Genomic DNA, 16,374 nt, shown 5'->3' with positions numbered 1-16,374 from the left:
CTGGAGGCAAAGCTGAAGACGGGAGGGGCTGGTGTGGGCAGGAGGGTGTGAGGTAGAGTTGTTTGCACGGAGTCATCTTTGCATTCTTAAGGCGTCCAGGCACCCTGACAGCCCTCCCCAGTCAGTTCAGTGGCTCAGTTGTGTCTGACTCTTTGTGACCCCATGAATCGCAGCATGCCAGGCTTCCCTGTCCATCACCAACTCCTGGAGTTCACCCAAACTCATGTGATGAGTGATGCCATCCAGCCATCTCATCCTCTGACATCCCCTTCTCCTCCTGCCCCCAATCCCTCCCAGCATCAGGGTTTTTTCCAATGAGTCAACTCTTCGCATGAGGTGGCCAAAGTATTGGAGTTTCAGCCTCAGCATCAGTCCTTCTAATAAACACCCAGGACTGGTCTCCTTTAGGATGGACTGGTTGGATCTCCTTGCAGTCCAAGGGTCTCGGGAGACCCTATTTCGGCTGTTCTGTTGATGAGGAAACAGTGTTTCCTGGTGGGAACTTGCTTGCCTCAGGTCACCCAGGTGAGAAGATCTATCTGTGTGAGAATTCTACCAGTTTCCACTGGACCCGGAAGCTTTCTGGGGGGCTCCCCGGGGGTGGAGGTGGGGGCTTAGCAGCTAGGGAGAGAGGCCTCAGAGCCACGAAGCTGCCGTGAGGCCAGGCCTTTGCTGGAACAACTCATGACTGGCTTGGAGGACACTTCTGAAACATCAAACACATTCTTATCTTAAAAAAGCACAGACATTCCAAAGCCTGATAGAAGGAGTTTTGGATGTCAGGGCACGTCTCCCCTCTTGAAGCCAGGGGGATGACAGGCAGACTTTGCACTGGTGACGTTACTTGTTCAGTTGTTCAGTCGCTCAGTCGTGTCCGAGTCTTTGCGACCCCATGGACTACAGCACGCCAGCCTTCCCTGTCTTTCACTGGCTCTCAGAGTTGGCTTAAATTCATGTCTATTGAGTCAGTAATACCATCTAATCATCTCATCCTCTTCCGCCCCCTCCTCCTGTTGCCTTCAGTCTTTCCCAGCATCAGAGTCTTTTCTAGTGAGTCAGCTGTTTGCGTCCGGTGGCTGCAGTTTCTGTGTACACGCGTATGGGTGTGCGCGCGCACACACACACACACACACACACACACACACGTCCTCCGTGTGTGCTGGGGAGGCTCGGGTCAGGGGAGGGGTGGTCGTGGTTGCTCTCGGCTGAAGACATGGCCTTCTGTTCTCACGGTCACTCCTCGAGCTTCAGACTCAGGGGCTGGGTTTCCATTCTGTCCTCTCTCCTCTGGGCAGTTTGGGTTCCTGGGCGTGAAATTCCAGCTCCACCACACTGCATCTGAAAGTGGCCCCGAGGTGGGACCCCCACCTGCCTCCTCAGCAGAGGAGCGGGTGCTGCCCAGGTTTGAAAGGTGAGATTTAGCCGAGGTGGAGAAGAGGTGCTTGCAAAGAACGAGACTTCCCTTGTTTGCCTGCCGTGTCTGAAGGCCCTGTGAGTCCGGCCGGGCTGCGGGCTGTCAGACTCTGCCGCGTCCCTGGTTGAACCTGGGTCCTAGCGTTTCCGGAGGCTTGGATCCCACGTAGGGTTTTGAACAGTATCACCGGATAGTCACTCATGCAGGTGGGGGCTGCTGGGTCAGAGTTCTTTCTGGTTTCCCCTAAAGTTCCTGGAGCTGGTTCTTGACCTGTCTCTGCCTGCCTCTCCCTTGTGAGAACTCTGGTGGGTCAAGGAGGTGATGTCAGAAGCTGGCTGCTTACCTTACTCTGTCTGTTTTTTCAGTTGCTGTCTGAGCCTTAGCTCCTCTTGTGTCAGGATTTCCATGTCTCAGAAATCGCCTCCTGCCTCCTCTCTTCCCGAAATGCAGAGGCTCCCAGAGATGCTTCCTTACACACCTGTATAAAGCGTCTCTGGCTTTTCCCAGAGATTGGGCGGCCTTTGCTTCTTCTTCCTCGTTATCATTCGAGAAGTTGCCACTTGGGGAGTGGTTGCCATGTGTCAGACAGTATCACCTGATGCTACATGTATCACCTCATTTAACCTTAAAGAACCTGTGAGGAAGAGATTATCTCCCCATTTTACAGATGCAGGGAAAGAGCGTGCAAAGACTGAGCGACTGCCTGAGGGCACCTGGCTGGAAAACGAGCTGAGCTGAGATTCAGACAAGGCCTCTCTGACCTCTGAGAGCAGGAGGCCTCCCCTCCAGCAGCTGCTGTGGGCAGTTCCTGGGGAGCTCTGCCTGCTCAGAGCTGGGAGGTGGGCCCGCAGTGGGGGTGACCATGATGCGCCCACAGATGCTGGACCAGAGCAGAGCACAGGCTGCCAAGGGATCCCCATTCCCTGCCAGGAGGCCCACGCTCTTTCTGCCATCATTTTAATTTCTTTTCTGATTATATAAAGGATACATACCAATTTTTAATGGACTTGCCCAGAAAGAAACACGGTAGTTGGGCTTTATCCTACCAGGGGGCTTCCCAGGTGACTCAGTAGTAAAGAATCTGCCTGCCAGTGAAGGAAACGCAGGAGACTCAGGTTCGATCCCTGGGTCAGGAAGATCCCCTGGAGGAGGAAATGGCAACACACTCCAGTTTTCTTGCTGGGAAAATCCCACGGAGAGAGGAGCCTGGTGGGCTCTAGTCCGTGGGATTGCAAAAAGTCAGACACGACTGAGCATGCGTGCATGCCACAAGTATATTTTTGGGTGTACACTCATACACACGTTGACAATAAGTGTGTTACAAAGTTAAGGTACACTGTGTGGTTTGGGTCAAATTTTTATTGTATTTACCTTTTGAGTAGGTAATATAATGCCACGGTTCAAGACTCGAAACGGAAAAGAGGGTGAAAGTACAACGCCTCCCTCACTCACTCTCTGCTGGCCGCCGGCTCCCTTCCTTGTGTTAATATTTCACAGTGCAGTCCTTCCAGAAACAGTGTTTAAACAGGAAAGTAAACTTGCACAGGCCCATGTGCACACAAATATATGGTCCTTTTTGTTTTTCAAGCAGGTGGTCAGTAGCATAATAGACCCACTCTTTAATAGCTTGCTTTTTTCACTTAGAGATCAGTCCCTATCTGTTTATAAAGAACTGCTGCGTTTTTCATAGATTTTTTCCCCCCATGTAATTTGATACCTTCTAGAAATTCATTTTTAATGATTGAATAAAATTATATCAGATAGACATTTTATTTAATTACATCTATATTGACAGACACATAAGTTGCTTCCAACTTTGTACTATTATAAATAGCGTTGTCATGAAGAGTCGGGGTGGTGGTTTAGTCACTGTTGTGTCCGACTCTTGTGACCCCATGGACGGTAGCCTGCCAGGCTCCTCTGTCCATGGGGTTTTCCTGGCAAGGATATTGGAGTGGGTGAATATCCTTATTCAGTTTTGCTGTGTATCTATGAATCTCTCTTTAGAATCAGTATCCAGAAATGGACATATCTATGAATCTCTCTTTAGAATCAGTATCCAGAAGTAGACCTATGTCAAAAGACATACCTTACTGACAAATTGCCCTCCAGAAATGTGTCAATTTATACATATCAGCAATGTAGGAAGAAATCAATTTCCCCTATATTCTTACCTATTTCATGAAAATGTATTTGTTTTTCATTTGAATTTCATACCCATATAGATGATTTAAAATGTTCTTTTTGTCTTTTGCTTCATGTCTGTTCATGCTCTGTGCTGCTTTTTAAAATTAGGATATTCCTGTTTTTCATATTGATTTGTAAGCACTCTTTATATACCAAGATTATTAATGTTTTGCCTGTCAATCAATATCAAATAAAGTGTGAGTTGTAAGTTCTTGTCTCGCCTCTGTCCTGGACCATGTGATGCCTCACTATGCCCCTGCCTTCCGCGTCCTTAGCTATGACATATGTGACCACTGAGGACACTTTCTGACTGGAATGTCCACATCTTTCTACCCTTCAGGCGCCAGGAACTCCGAGAGCTTCGGCTGCTCCAGAAAGAAGAACATCGGAATCAAACCCAACTGAGCAGCAAGCATGAGCTGCAGCTGGAGCAAATGCATAAGCGTTTTGAACAAGAAATCAACGTGAGTATGAGGAAAGATGGGCCCCCAGAGGGCTTCTTGCCTCCTTATTTTCTTTAAGCAGAAGTTGCTGAGTGAGGATGATTGGGCATGGAAAATGATTCACAGCAGTTTCCCAGTTCCTCTGGTTTCCTGATGCCATTAGTTATTGACTTGTAAGCGCAGTGTCACCTGCGGGTCACAGTGCTGCTCTCAGCCACACGGGAGGGCCTCTAGAGTGGACATAGCCTTTATTGAGCCCCACGCAACAACGCTGGTCTTTCTTTTGCACCTGAGGAAACAGAGAGGTTAGGTGACTTGTCTCAGGTCACACAGCGAGGTAGTAGAGCTGGGATTCAAGCCCAGGTGTGAGCACAGCCTCTGGGCTTTCCCCACCTCCCTCGCAGGTGACTTTTCTAACTTTCCCTTTCTGCTCTTTCTAGGCCAAGAAGAAGTTCTTTGACATAGAGCTGGAGAACCTGGAGCGTCAGCAAAAGCAACAAGTAGAGAAGATGGAGCAAGACCACGCGGTGCGCCGCCGGGAGGAGGCCAAGCGGATTCGCCTGGAGCAGGAGCGGGACTATGCCAAGTTCCAGGAGCAGCTCAAGCTGATGAAGAAGGAGGTGAACACGTGCTGGGCGGAAGCAGGGCGTCCTGGGAGGATGAGGGCCCTCTCAGTTGCAAATGACCAAAACTCCAGCTCAGCCTTGCCTCAGCCATAGAGGGAATTTGGAGGAGCTTATGTACCTGAAAAGTGCATGTCCAGGGATGTCTGGATCTGCATCCCCTAGCCGTGCCATCAGGAGCCCCTTCTCCGTCTTTTGGACTCTGCCTTCCTCTGCGTGGACTTGGCTCCAGGCAGGCCCTTGTCTTGTGGCCTCAGGCAACTTCCTGTATATCCCCCCAGCTTAGCAGCCTGAGCTGGAAGAAAGCAGAGAGGAGGGAAGGGATGGCGGCTTAGGGAAACCTGAGATGCTGTCACCAGGAGGAGAGCTGAGTCCTGGGTGGGTGCACACACATCCTCCATGCCTGACTCCCCCTTCTCCTAGAAGAGTAGCTCCCTTGCTTGGACACACGTGCCTCTTCTCCCTCTTTCCCCAGCTGGAAAGGGAAGTGGCAAAGAGGTAACGGTCCTGAGACAAGGGAAGGGAGGCCTGCCCCAGGGCAGGGCATTTGAGTCCTAGAGAGCAGCCCACGCCTCCCCCATGGAGCCAGACACTTGGAGGCTGGGCCAGACTTTCTTTCCTGAGCCCTCAGAAGAAAGGATGGGAGCGAGGAGGGTAGAACCTAGGGCAGGGCATACCAATCCAGGCTGCTCTTGATCTCCAGGTGGGAATGGGAGGAGCAGCTTCTAGGGGCGGCCCATGGTGCTTTTCGGGGCCTGCAGAGCCCAGGGCCCAGACTTTACTGTGTCGGACATGACATGTGCTGAATCCAGTGGCTGCCTGTGGGAATCGGGGCCACTGGCTGTGATGAGACAACTTGCCTAGGGCACAAAACTTAAGGAGGTACAGTAAAACTCCTAAATCAAGACAAATAATATTCTGATGCAATGTTTTAAAATAGAAATTAGTGTAAAATATTAATCACAGGTTACTCCCTGGGAGTCCAGCGGTGAGATTCTGCACTTTTACTGCTGAGGGCCCAGGTTCAATCCCTGGTTGGAGAACTAAGATCCCACAAGCCACATGGTGGGTCAAAAATAAAAAAAATTCACGATGAACAGATTATCAGCTATTTAAAATAAAGGCAGGATCTGATAGAGCCAGGATTAGTGTGAGGCAATGAGGCTGAGCCCTGCAAGTATAGGACTTGATCCTGTCTGTTTTTGCTATTTTGTTCATGGTTTCTTTGGCATGAATTTTGAGTTTCTAAAATTGTATATATGCTCCTTTGTGTCTGAGGTGAGTGCCTCCACTTTTTGAGTTGTTTAGTCACTAAGTCATGTCCGACTCTTTGCAACTCCACAGACTGTAGCACACCAGTCTTCTCTGTCCTCCATGATCTCGCGGAGTTTGTTCAGATTCACGTCCATTGAGTAGGTGATGCCATCCAACCATCGCATCCTTTATTGTCCCCTTCTCCTGCCTTCAATCTTTCCCCAGCATCAGGGTCTTTTCCAGTGAGTCGGTTCTTTACATCAGGTGGCCAAAGTATTGGAGCTTCAGCTTCAGCATCCGTCCTTCCAGTGAACATTCGAGACTGATTTCCTTTAGGATGGACTGGTTTGGTCTCCTTGCTGTCCAAGGACTCTCAAGAGTCTTCTCCAGCGCTGCAGTATGAAAGCATCAGTTCTTCAGTGCTCAGCCTCCTTTATGGTCTAATTCTCACATCCATGCATGACTACTAGAAAAACCACAGCTTTAACTATATGGGCCTTTGTTGGCAAAGTGATGTCTCTGCTTTTTAACACCGTCTGGGTTTGTCATAGCTTTCCTTCCAAAGGCCTTGACTTACCCTGGTCCTGAACCTCCTGCTGAGAGATGGGCTTGTGGGCTGAGATATGTGGGGTTGGGAGGGGAGGGGCTGGTACTAAACACATCGCAGCTCCAGTGCTGGGAGCACAGGCTTGGGAGGCAGGCTTGTTTCTAAGTCTTTGGCACTGTGGCTCAAAGCTAACTGCTAGGCTTTGGACAAGCTACAGGCAGACCGTGTTTTATTGCACTTTAGCAGATGTTGTGCTTTCTTTTTACAAGTTGCAGGTTTGTAGCAACCCTCCCATGAGCAAGTCTTTCTGTACCATTTTTTCCAACAGCATTTGCTCACTTCCTGTCTCTGTCACATTTTGGTAATGCTCGACTATTTCAGACTTTATATTTGCCATGGTGATTGGTGATGGTTATTTTTGCAGGAGGACTACAATTTGCTGAAGGCTGAGATGATGACTAGCATTTTTTAGCAATAAAACATGTTTCCCTTATATACAGTTTTTTAAGACATGCATATAATAACACACTTAAAGACTTCCCTGGTGGCTCAGACAGTAAAGCATCTGCCTACAATGCGGGAGACCTGGGTTCAATCCCTGGGTTGGGAAGATCTCCCGGAGAAGGAAATGGCAACCCACTCCAGTACTCTTGCCTGGAAATCCCTGGTAGGCTACAGTCCATGGGGTTGCAAATAGTCGGACACGACTGAACAACTTCACTTTCACACACTTAACAGACTACAGTATAGTGTAAATTCACGGGACTTGCTTCATTGCAATCTTCACCTTATTGTGGGTGTCTGGAACCAAACCAATGATATTCCCAAGTTCTGGCCTGAGTTCTGGCTGTCTTCTGTCACTGTGAGAATTATTCAGGGACGGTTGTGTTGAGTACCTACCTGTGTGGCACTGAATGGGGTACCAGGGACACTGTGATGAACAAAATAGATAGGGTTCCTCAAGGAGTTTGTTAATTTCCAGGGAAGCTAGAGAAACAAAGTACAATATTAAATAAATAAAACCGTTGCCCGTTACATAGTAATACTTGCTGTGAGAGCAAATAGGCTGGTTAACCAGCATCCTCTGGTTAAGAGGATGCTTCCAGGAGGGTAGAATAGTATATGCAAAGGCCCTGAGGTATGGCAAAGAGCTTGGGGTGTGCGAAGAGCTGAAAAATGGTCAGGGTGGTAGGAGACTTGGAAGTGCTGGGGAGATGACTGTGGGATAAAATCAGGTAGGGGCCAAATCATGCACAGACGTGACTCCTAAGCGGGAGTTTGCATTTGATTCATTGCTATTAACCGTGCATTTCTCACAGATGCTGTGAGCATTCGGTGAGAAGTAGGTAAATTCCAGTTTCCTCCTGGCTCCTCACTCTGCCCTGTATGCACACCCTTTGTGTGTGTGGGTGGGGAAGGAGTCATGGGGATTTAAGAGTGGGAAAAAGAGCTGGCTGCGGAGGCAGGGCCTGGGATGGGAAGGAGTGGGAGGTTGCCACAGTTCCTTCCCTTTGCTGGCACTGATGTTTAACAAAGTTGAAAATTCTTGTTGCTGCCAGGATTTTGGTGGAGGGGGTGGGGTGCGGTCTCAGCCTGTCAGTGAATTCCTTTTTCTTTTCTAAATCAAGGTAGAGTTGCTTTCCAATGCTGTTTTAGTTTCTCCTGTACATCGAGGTGGCTCAGCTGTACATGTGCATTTACCCCCTCCCTCCCACCGCCATCGCCCCACCCACCCCTCTAGGCGCACCGAGCTGAGCTCCCTGCACTATGTCAGTAAATTCTGAGGCCGTGTGTGGGGTCTGATACTTGCACTTCTGCTCAGGTTCAGTTTTTTTAATTTTCTTATTTCCTGGGTGTTCTTCTTCAAAAAGTTTTCACAGAAAGAAAAAGCTTGACGTCTTTGTGCCTTTGGCCTCTGCTGTTTAGTAAGACTGTGATCCTATCCCTGTCCTTCCATGAAGCGCTCTTGTGGACAGGACCTGGCCTGCAGGAACAGAGCTGCTGGCTTCAATTGGCTTCATGGTGGAGCCAGGCAAAGCATAGGCTGGCGTTTGCTTCTGGTTTCCAGAGCTAATTGCTGAGGTTTTGTTCATCCGTATATATCTTTAAAGCTTCTACTCTTTGGCAATGATGAGCAAATCATGTACAGCCCCTGTCCTCGGACTTGCCCTTGTTGTAAGAGGCTGTCAACATGGGAAGAGTTACATGGTTCTAAGAAGTTTGAGAACGTGCTACATGTCTATCTGAGGGCGTAAAGGAGAGTGATGGTTTCTTCAGCTTGTAAAGAGAAAAGCAAGTCCTGTTAGAATGGCGTTATGAGGAGTGCTTATGTGGAGCCTGGGGTCAGAGACCCAGGTTTGAATGCTGACTCTGAACTCAGGCAAGCTGCTTAAACTCACCAAGCCTCTGTCATTACATGTGAAAGCAGGTAATGACAGGATCGCCCGGGAGGCTGTTCTAGATGCAGACTAAATGACAGAGTGCCCGCCAGGCACCTGGCACCTCGTAAGCACTTACTGCACGGTGGCCCCTCGGGTCATGCTTACCATTATCCGTGTTATATCTAAGGATTCCTGCTGGTGGGACCAGTGAAGGGCTCTGCTTCACGGAACACCCCCCAAAGTGTCCAAAGGTTCCGTATCCTGCCACGGCCTACTTCATAGTCAGAGGCCTTCTTTGACTGCTAAGGTCACCTCTGTGCAGGTGAAGCCCAGTAGGAATGGCCGGCTTGGGTAGAGACCGCCTGCCCATGGCCCTTGGATTGGTGTTAGGATGCACCAGCAGGGGTGAGGGACGAAAGTGGGAATGGGTAGGATGCCCAGGTGAGCAGACTTAAATATCGGCGGGTGCATTAGCCAGCCCAGCGCTGCACCAGAGAAATCCACACGTGGGTGCTGGCGAGGGGCACCATACTCAGATCTGTGTGGACTTTTTAAACAAGTTTATATCTTTCTTTTCTTTTTGGCTGGGTCTTTGCTGCTGTGCGTGGGCTTTCTGTAGTTGCAACGAGTGGGGCTCCTCTCTCGTTGGGTGCACGGGCTTCTCTTTGTGGCGGGTTCTCGGTTGCAGAGCACAGGGTCCAGGTGCGCGGGCTTCCGTGGTTGCACCGTGTGGGCTCAGTGGCTGTGGCTCACGGCTCTAGACAACCAACTCCATAGTTGTGGCACACGAGCTTCGTTGCCCCGCGGCATGTGGGATCTTCCCAGACTGGGCATCAAATCTGCATTGGCACGTGGATTCTTTATCACTGGACCACCAGAGAAGTCCCAGTGTGGAGTTTTCTTTAACCAGTTCAGAGCAAGGCAGGGTTCACCCTGTCCATTTCCCTACCACACATTGATTGTGAGAAAGCTGGTCATGATTTGATCTCAGGCATAGAAGACATACAAAAATAACAGAGGGTAAAACTTGAGATGCCTCCTGGGGCCTCTTTCATGGTTCAGTTCAGTTCAGTCGCTCAGTCGTGTCCGACTCTTTGCAACCCCATGAATCGCAGCACGCCAGGCCTCCCTGTCCATCACCAACTCCCGGAGTTCACTCAGACTCACGTCCATCGAGTCAGTGATTCCATCCAGCCATCTCATCCTCTGTCGTCCCCTTCTCCTCCTGCCCCCGATCCCCCCCAGCAACAGAGTCTTTTCCAATGAGTCAACTCTTTGCATGAGGTGGCCAAAGTATTGGAGTTTCAGCTTCAGCATCAGTCCTTCCAATGAACACCCAGGACTGGTCTCCTTTAGGATGGACTGGTTGGATCTCCTTGCAGTCCAAGGGACTCTCAAGGTTACAGCAATTATTATGAAATATTTATCATGCTAATGACCTTCCTGCACTTAGAAGGTATGCATATAGGAAAAATCATTATTAGTAAGCTAGTTGAATGGGGACAAATTTATTCTTCGTTTTTGTTTCACATAATTAAACCCAGTACTGTGTATGTCTGTGCATAGAAATATAATAAATATATTTTGTGAGGATGGAATTGATGGTATGCTTCTCATTGCCCATACACACGGTACATTTAATATCTGTGAGAAACTCAGTTGACGATTGTAGCTTACTTCTTAGATCCCCTAAATGTGAAAACAGATTCAGTCTTAAAGGGAATCTTTCCAGAACCCTGTTTCCTTGCCTTCCTAGGCAAAACTCATTAAACATGATTTAACTACTTCTTAAATAGTCTGGATCTCTATAATGCCACAGAATTATACTCCTGGAAGGACCCTGGAAATTTTAGTTAAAAGCCAGATGAGTTTTTCTGATGAGAGAATGGGAAACAAGTCCAGGGACTGTTCCAAAGATGGGCAGTTGGATGAGAAAGCAGGATTTCTGACATTGAGTAGGTAGCCTGTCTTTATAGCCCTCAGTCAGAGTGGTGCTGGTACATCCCTGCCCTCAGCGGCTTCTTACAAGAAGGTCCAAATGCCCCTTTGCCAAGCCCCATGCGGCTCGACTCTGGATGGCCTTTTCCTCTCTCCCTCCATTGAGCGGTGTAACACTTCTCACAGTGTTCAGTGCCTTTAGCAGAAACCTCCAGACCCTTTCTAAACTGCTGCTTCTCATCTGTCCTGGAAAACTACTTCATCAAGCTTGAAAAGCACCCTTCTAAGCTAGTGGGTCTTTTCAACTGTATGATGCCTTGAGTGGGGCTGGCAGTGGCATTTTGACAAACTCTAGACAGGTGCTAAATTATCATTATGTACCATATATCTAGGGGAGCCCTTGGATATGGAGGGTGAAGTGGCACAAATGCAATTTTTGAGATATCTTATGAGGATGTCTAAGACAGTAGTTCTCAAGCAGGGACTCTTTTTGTCCATCCCCATGTAGATATTTGGCAGTATCTAGAAACATTTTTGGTTGTCATGACTGGGGAGAAGGACTGGTTATAGCATCTAGTAGGTAGGGGTCAGAGATGCTATTAACATTCTATAGTGCATAGGAAACCCCCACAACAAAGAATTATTTGGCTCCAAAAGTCAATAGTGCCAAGGTTGAGAAACCCTAATCTAAGACTAAAGAAGGCTAAAGAATACAGGGGCAGGATTTGGATTACAAACCTAAAGCCATGAAAGAAAACACCCGAGAACTGAAAGAAGAGACGATAAAGGATAACTGGTAGGTTTTGGGGTCATATGTTAAGTGTATGTTTAACTTTAGGAGAGGCTGCCAACCTTTTCCAAAACAGTCTGTATTATTCTACATCTCCAGAACAATGCGTGAGTTCCAGTCGCTCCACATCATCACCAGTGCTTGGTATCATCAGTTTGATGTTTTCTATTTTTGCCATTCTGATAGGAAGTGAAATTGCATTGTGACTTTTATTTGCATTTCATTAATGACTAATGTTGAATATCTTTTCATGTGTTTATTTGCTGTCTGTATATCTTTTTTGACAAGGTAGCTGTCTAAATCTTTTGCTCATTTATTAGCTGGGTGATTTCTTTATTTTTTTATTACTGAATTCTGACAGTTCTTTTTACATCCTGGATACAGTCCTTTGTCAGTTATATATTTTGCAAATGTTTGCTGCCCATCTGTGGCTTGTCTTTTGGTTCTTCTAACAGTGTCTTACGTGAAGCAGAAGCACTTACTCTGATGAAGTCTACTTTACCACTGTTTCTTTTACGGATTGTGTGTTTAGTGGCATATCTGAGATATCTTTGCATAGCTCAAGGTCATGCTTTCTTTCAGATGTTTTACAGTTTTAAGTTCTATGTTAGATGTGTAACGTGTGGGTGAGGTTCACCATTATTAGTGTGGTTTCTGCCTATGGATGTCCACTTTTCTAGCACCATTTGCTGAAAGGACTGTCCTTTCTCCATTGATCTGCCTTTGCATCTTTATGCAAAATCAATTGACCATATATTTGTGTGTGTCTATACCTGGACTATATGCAGTTCCATTGATCTGTTTGTCTACCTTTCACCAATTCTGCAATGTCTTGATAAATATATTTTTACAGTAAATCAGGTGGTGTGAGTCCTCCAACTTTATTCCTTGTTTCCAAAATTAGTTTGGTTATTCTAGTTCCTTTGCCCATCTATATATATCTTAGAATAAGCTTATTGATTTCTGTAAAAATATCTGCTGGAATACTTGATTGAGATTGAGTTGAATTCATGGATCAATTTAGGGAGAATGGAATCAGAACAATATTGAACCTTCCTTTCTATGAACATAATATATCCATTCATTTAGGTCTTCGTTAACATCCTTCCTTAGTGTTTTATAGTTTTCAGCATACAAATTCAGCATATATTTTGTAAGAATTATATTTAGTTCATTTGTGCTGTTGTACAAGATACTATTTTTTAATGTCAATTTCTAATGTCAAAGCTAGAGTATAGGAAAATATTGGTATATTGAGCCCCGTATATTGATCACGCTTAAACTCATCAGTTCTAGGACTTTTGAAAAAAAATCGACTTGGGATTTTTCTACATAGACAACAATTTTGCAAACAGTTTTATTTCTTCCTTTTTATTTTAAAATTTTTTATTGAAGTATAGTTGATTTAGCATGTTGTGTTAATTTCTGCTGTACATAAAAGTGACTCAGTTATACATAAATATATATTCTCTTTCATATTCTTTGCAACCCCATGGACTATACAGTCCATGGATTCTCCAGGCCAGAATACTGGAGTGGGTAGCCTTTCCCTTCTCCAGGGGATCTTCCCAACCCAGGGGTCAAACCCAGGTCTCCCGCATTGCAGGCGGATTCTTCACCAGCCGAGCCACCGGGGAAGTCCATATTCTTTCCTATCACGGTTTATCACAGGATATTGAATGTAGTTCCCTGTGCTGTGCAGTGGGACCTTATTGTTTATCATATTTCTTTCTTTCTAATCTATATATTTTTTGTTTATTTTTCTTGCTTTATCGTGCTGGCAGGGACCTGTAGTGGATGTTAAACAGGAGCAGTGCAGTGGACGACTTTGCCTTGTTCCCAGTCTTCAGGGGGAAACATTAGTAAAGTATGATGTTAGCATTAGGGTTTTTGTAGATGCTGTCTTTCAGATTAAGGACATTCCCTTCTATTTCTAGTTCACTAATAGATTTTGTCATGAGTGGATATTGAATTTTAGCAAACGGTTTTCCTATATTGATATGATCATATAGTTTTTTTTCTTTAGTGTACTGATATTGTGAATTATATTGACTGATTCTCACATATTGAATGAGCTTTACATTCCTGGGATAAAGCCCATTTGCTCATTATGTATTTTCCTTTTGATATATTACTAGATTGAATTTGCTGTTATTTTGGTGAGGATTTTTGAGTCTGTATTCATTGAAAATATATCGGTCTGTGGTTTTATTTTAATGTTGCTCTGGTTTTCTTCATTTCTTCTTGAATGTGCTTGGGTGCTTTCCTTCCAGGGATTTGTCTGTTTCGCCGAATGGGCTGGGCTGCTGCTGGTGCTCCCTTGGCGCCCTTTCCGTGGCCGTGGGGTCTGTGGTGGTTGCTCTTTCGCTCCTCATGTGGTGGTTTGTGTTGTCGTAGCCTCTTTCTCTCCTGCCTCCTTTTCCCTCTCCTCGTCCTCCTCCTCCTTTGTCAATCTGGCTAAAGGTTTGTTAATTTTACTGACTGTTGCCTGGTTCTCTGGCCAGAAACATGAGGTTTGTTAGGGTTTTACCTACTTTTTCAGAGCATCACTGTCCAGGATTGGGGCAAAGCTAGGAGAGCAAAAGGAAAAAGAAAAAAGGGAAACTCACCCCCAGTACCAGCCCTTCTCTAAGTCTTGACTCCCTTTCATAGTCGCCTTCTTTTGTTTACTTTTCAGAGTCCTCAGGTAGTTGCTTTTTGTATTTTATCCAGAGTTTTTCACTGTATTCAGCAGGAAAGAGAGGTTGTATTGACTTACCTCATTATGTCAGAAGCAGAACTCTCCCGGAATGCTCTTTTTTTAATCACAGTATTTTTACCCTCACTTGCTGCTCCTAAGGAACCTGTCAGTGAGTGTATGTTTTGAGATATCAGGTGCCTGTAAAGATATAAGTTATTCACAGAAAACTGTCTGAGGAAATCTAGGTTCCTTACAGAGAAGTGTCATGAATCGCTTCTCTTTCTTGTGTTATCAAAGACAGAAACCCACTTCTGGTTGGCTTGAAAATACTGTTAGCCTCTGACCAGGAAGCCAGAAATGTCACCTTCCTCATCTCTTAACATTGCTTCCCTGAGTTGATTCTGTCTCGGGCGGATCCCTCCAGAGTGGTCCACCATGACCTACATCCTCCCAGATCAGCAACCCCGAAGGGCAGAGAGTGGCTTTCCCCAGTAGTTTAGCAAACATCTTGAAGCCTTCACTAGCCCTGCAAGGACCGCTTGCTCATCTCTGAACCAGTCTCTGATGCCAAGGCATGGAACATGTTGACAGACAGCCTTGATCTTATGCTCAGCCTGGGGTCAGTTGGGGTTGAGACATCAGTTATACCTGAATCTCAGACACGGAATGGGAGCTACTTAAGACATGCGTTCTCAGCCAGGGTGATATCACCCCCAAGGAATTAAAAACATCTTAGATAATATATAGTTTAACAGATTGACAGTGTTATTTGTGGGATTAACATTTCATGGAGGTTGGTAACTATGAAAAAATGTTGAGAAGGGCTTCTGAGGGGACAACAGTTTAAAAGGAGGTTGAGAAACACTGCCCTAAATGAAACTGAGGTACTGTCGTCAAAAGAAGGGGCATGGATACCAAACAGCAAAAACAGCACTTATCTGCTCTGGCGGAGCCTTGGAAACTGGAGCCAGCAGCAGAATGGTGGCCGGGGGTGCCCTCTGTCACTGGGGTGGAGAGTAGGGTGGGGGCTAGTGCCTAGAAAGCTGAGCCTTGTCTTCAGTCTCCCTGGCCCAGGAGTTCTGGGATTGAAGGGTTGTTTGATATGAAGTGTGAGAGGGTACCCTGACCCCGCAATTCTCTGCTGTTGCTGGTGCAGGTGAAGAATGAGGTGGAGAAGCTCCCCCGGCAGCAGCGGAAGGAGAGCATGAAGCAGAAGATGGAGGAGCACACTCAGAAAAAGCAGCTTCTCGTGAGTCCTTGTCCCTGAGTTGGGGGGTTGGAGGGGTTGGGGAGTCCCAGGTTTGAGACCCCGAATGGTGCCCCAAGTACTTCTCTGTGTCCGTGCCCTGCCCCTTGAATATTCACCTATCTCTTATTCTTGCTTGTGTTCAGTCATGTCCAACTCTTTTGCAACCCCATAGACTGTAGCCCGCCAGGCTCCTCGGTTCATGGGATTTCCCAGAATGCTGGAGTGGGTTGCCATTTCCTCAGGGGATCTTTCCGATCCAGGGATTGAACCTGAGTCTCCAGCTTTGGCAGGCAGATTCTTAACCACTGAGCCACTAGGGAGACCCCCCTATCCCTTATTCTGAACCTCTAAACCAGATCATCCTGGTTATCCTTCATCACCTCTCCCACGCAGCCTTCCTTGATAGCCCTCACTCCAGCTGGAAGTGAGCTCTCCCATCTCTGCGAGACACCACAGACATTTATTTCCATCTCTCCCGAAGCCTTTAGCACCTCCTGCCTTGTTTTATGGTTGTTTGTACATCACATCTCCTTGACCAACCCAGTATATCCATCTGCCTGCTTGGAGTCTCAAAGACATCAGGCCCAGGTCCCCCAGACCTTGGCCTGTTCCCTTAGTTCCGAGGGGTCACTGTCCTCCATTGTGCTGTGAGACCACAGGCCTTGTCATTCCTGGCGCCTCTTTCCCCTTAGTTCGTCACTGCTTCTCAGAGTTTGGATTTTTTTTTTTTAATCTCCAAACTCTCTCTGGATCCATCAAGTTGTCAGCATCTCTGTGACCCCTGAGCTTGTTGTCTTTTGCCTGGACTACTTCAGTAACCTCCCAGCTGGTTTCCCTGAAGCTCTTGCAGCTCTTTCTCACACACCAG

The 16,374-nt window shown here is 46.8% G+C and overlaps 1 protein-coding gene across 2 annotated transcripts in view; it reads left to right on the top strand.

Annotated features, from left to right (window-relative positions):
* STK10 (serine/threonine kinase 10) overlaps positions 1-16,374 on the top strand; it is a 124,778-nt gene that overhangs the window by 90,920 nt on the left and 17,484 nt on the right. For both annotated transcript variants that reach the window (XM_070774519.1, XM_019982823.2), the window contains exons 11-13: positions 3,942-4,065; positions 4,485-4,664; positions 15,414-15,506. In XM_070774519.1, coding sequence (XP_070630620.1) covers positions 3,942-4,065; positions 4,485-4,664; positions 15,414-15,506 — 397 coding nt within the window. The remainder of the gene's footprint in view (positions 1-3,941; positions 4,066-4,484; positions 4,665-15,413; positions 15,507-16,374) is intronic.

The sequence above is a fragment of the Bos indicus genome, chromosome 20 (genome assembly GCF_029378745.1).
Source record: "Bos indicus isolate NIAB-ARS_2022 breed Sahiwal x Tharparkar chromosome 20, NIAB-ARS_B.indTharparkar_mat_pri_1.0, whole genome shotgun sequence".
Taxonomy (NCBI): Eukaryota; Metazoa; Chordata; class Mammalia; order Artiodactyla; family Bovidae; genus Bos; species Bos indicus.
The sequence above is the reverse complement of the archived record's forward strand: the minus strand, read 5'-3'. Positions and strand labels throughout refer to the sequence as shown.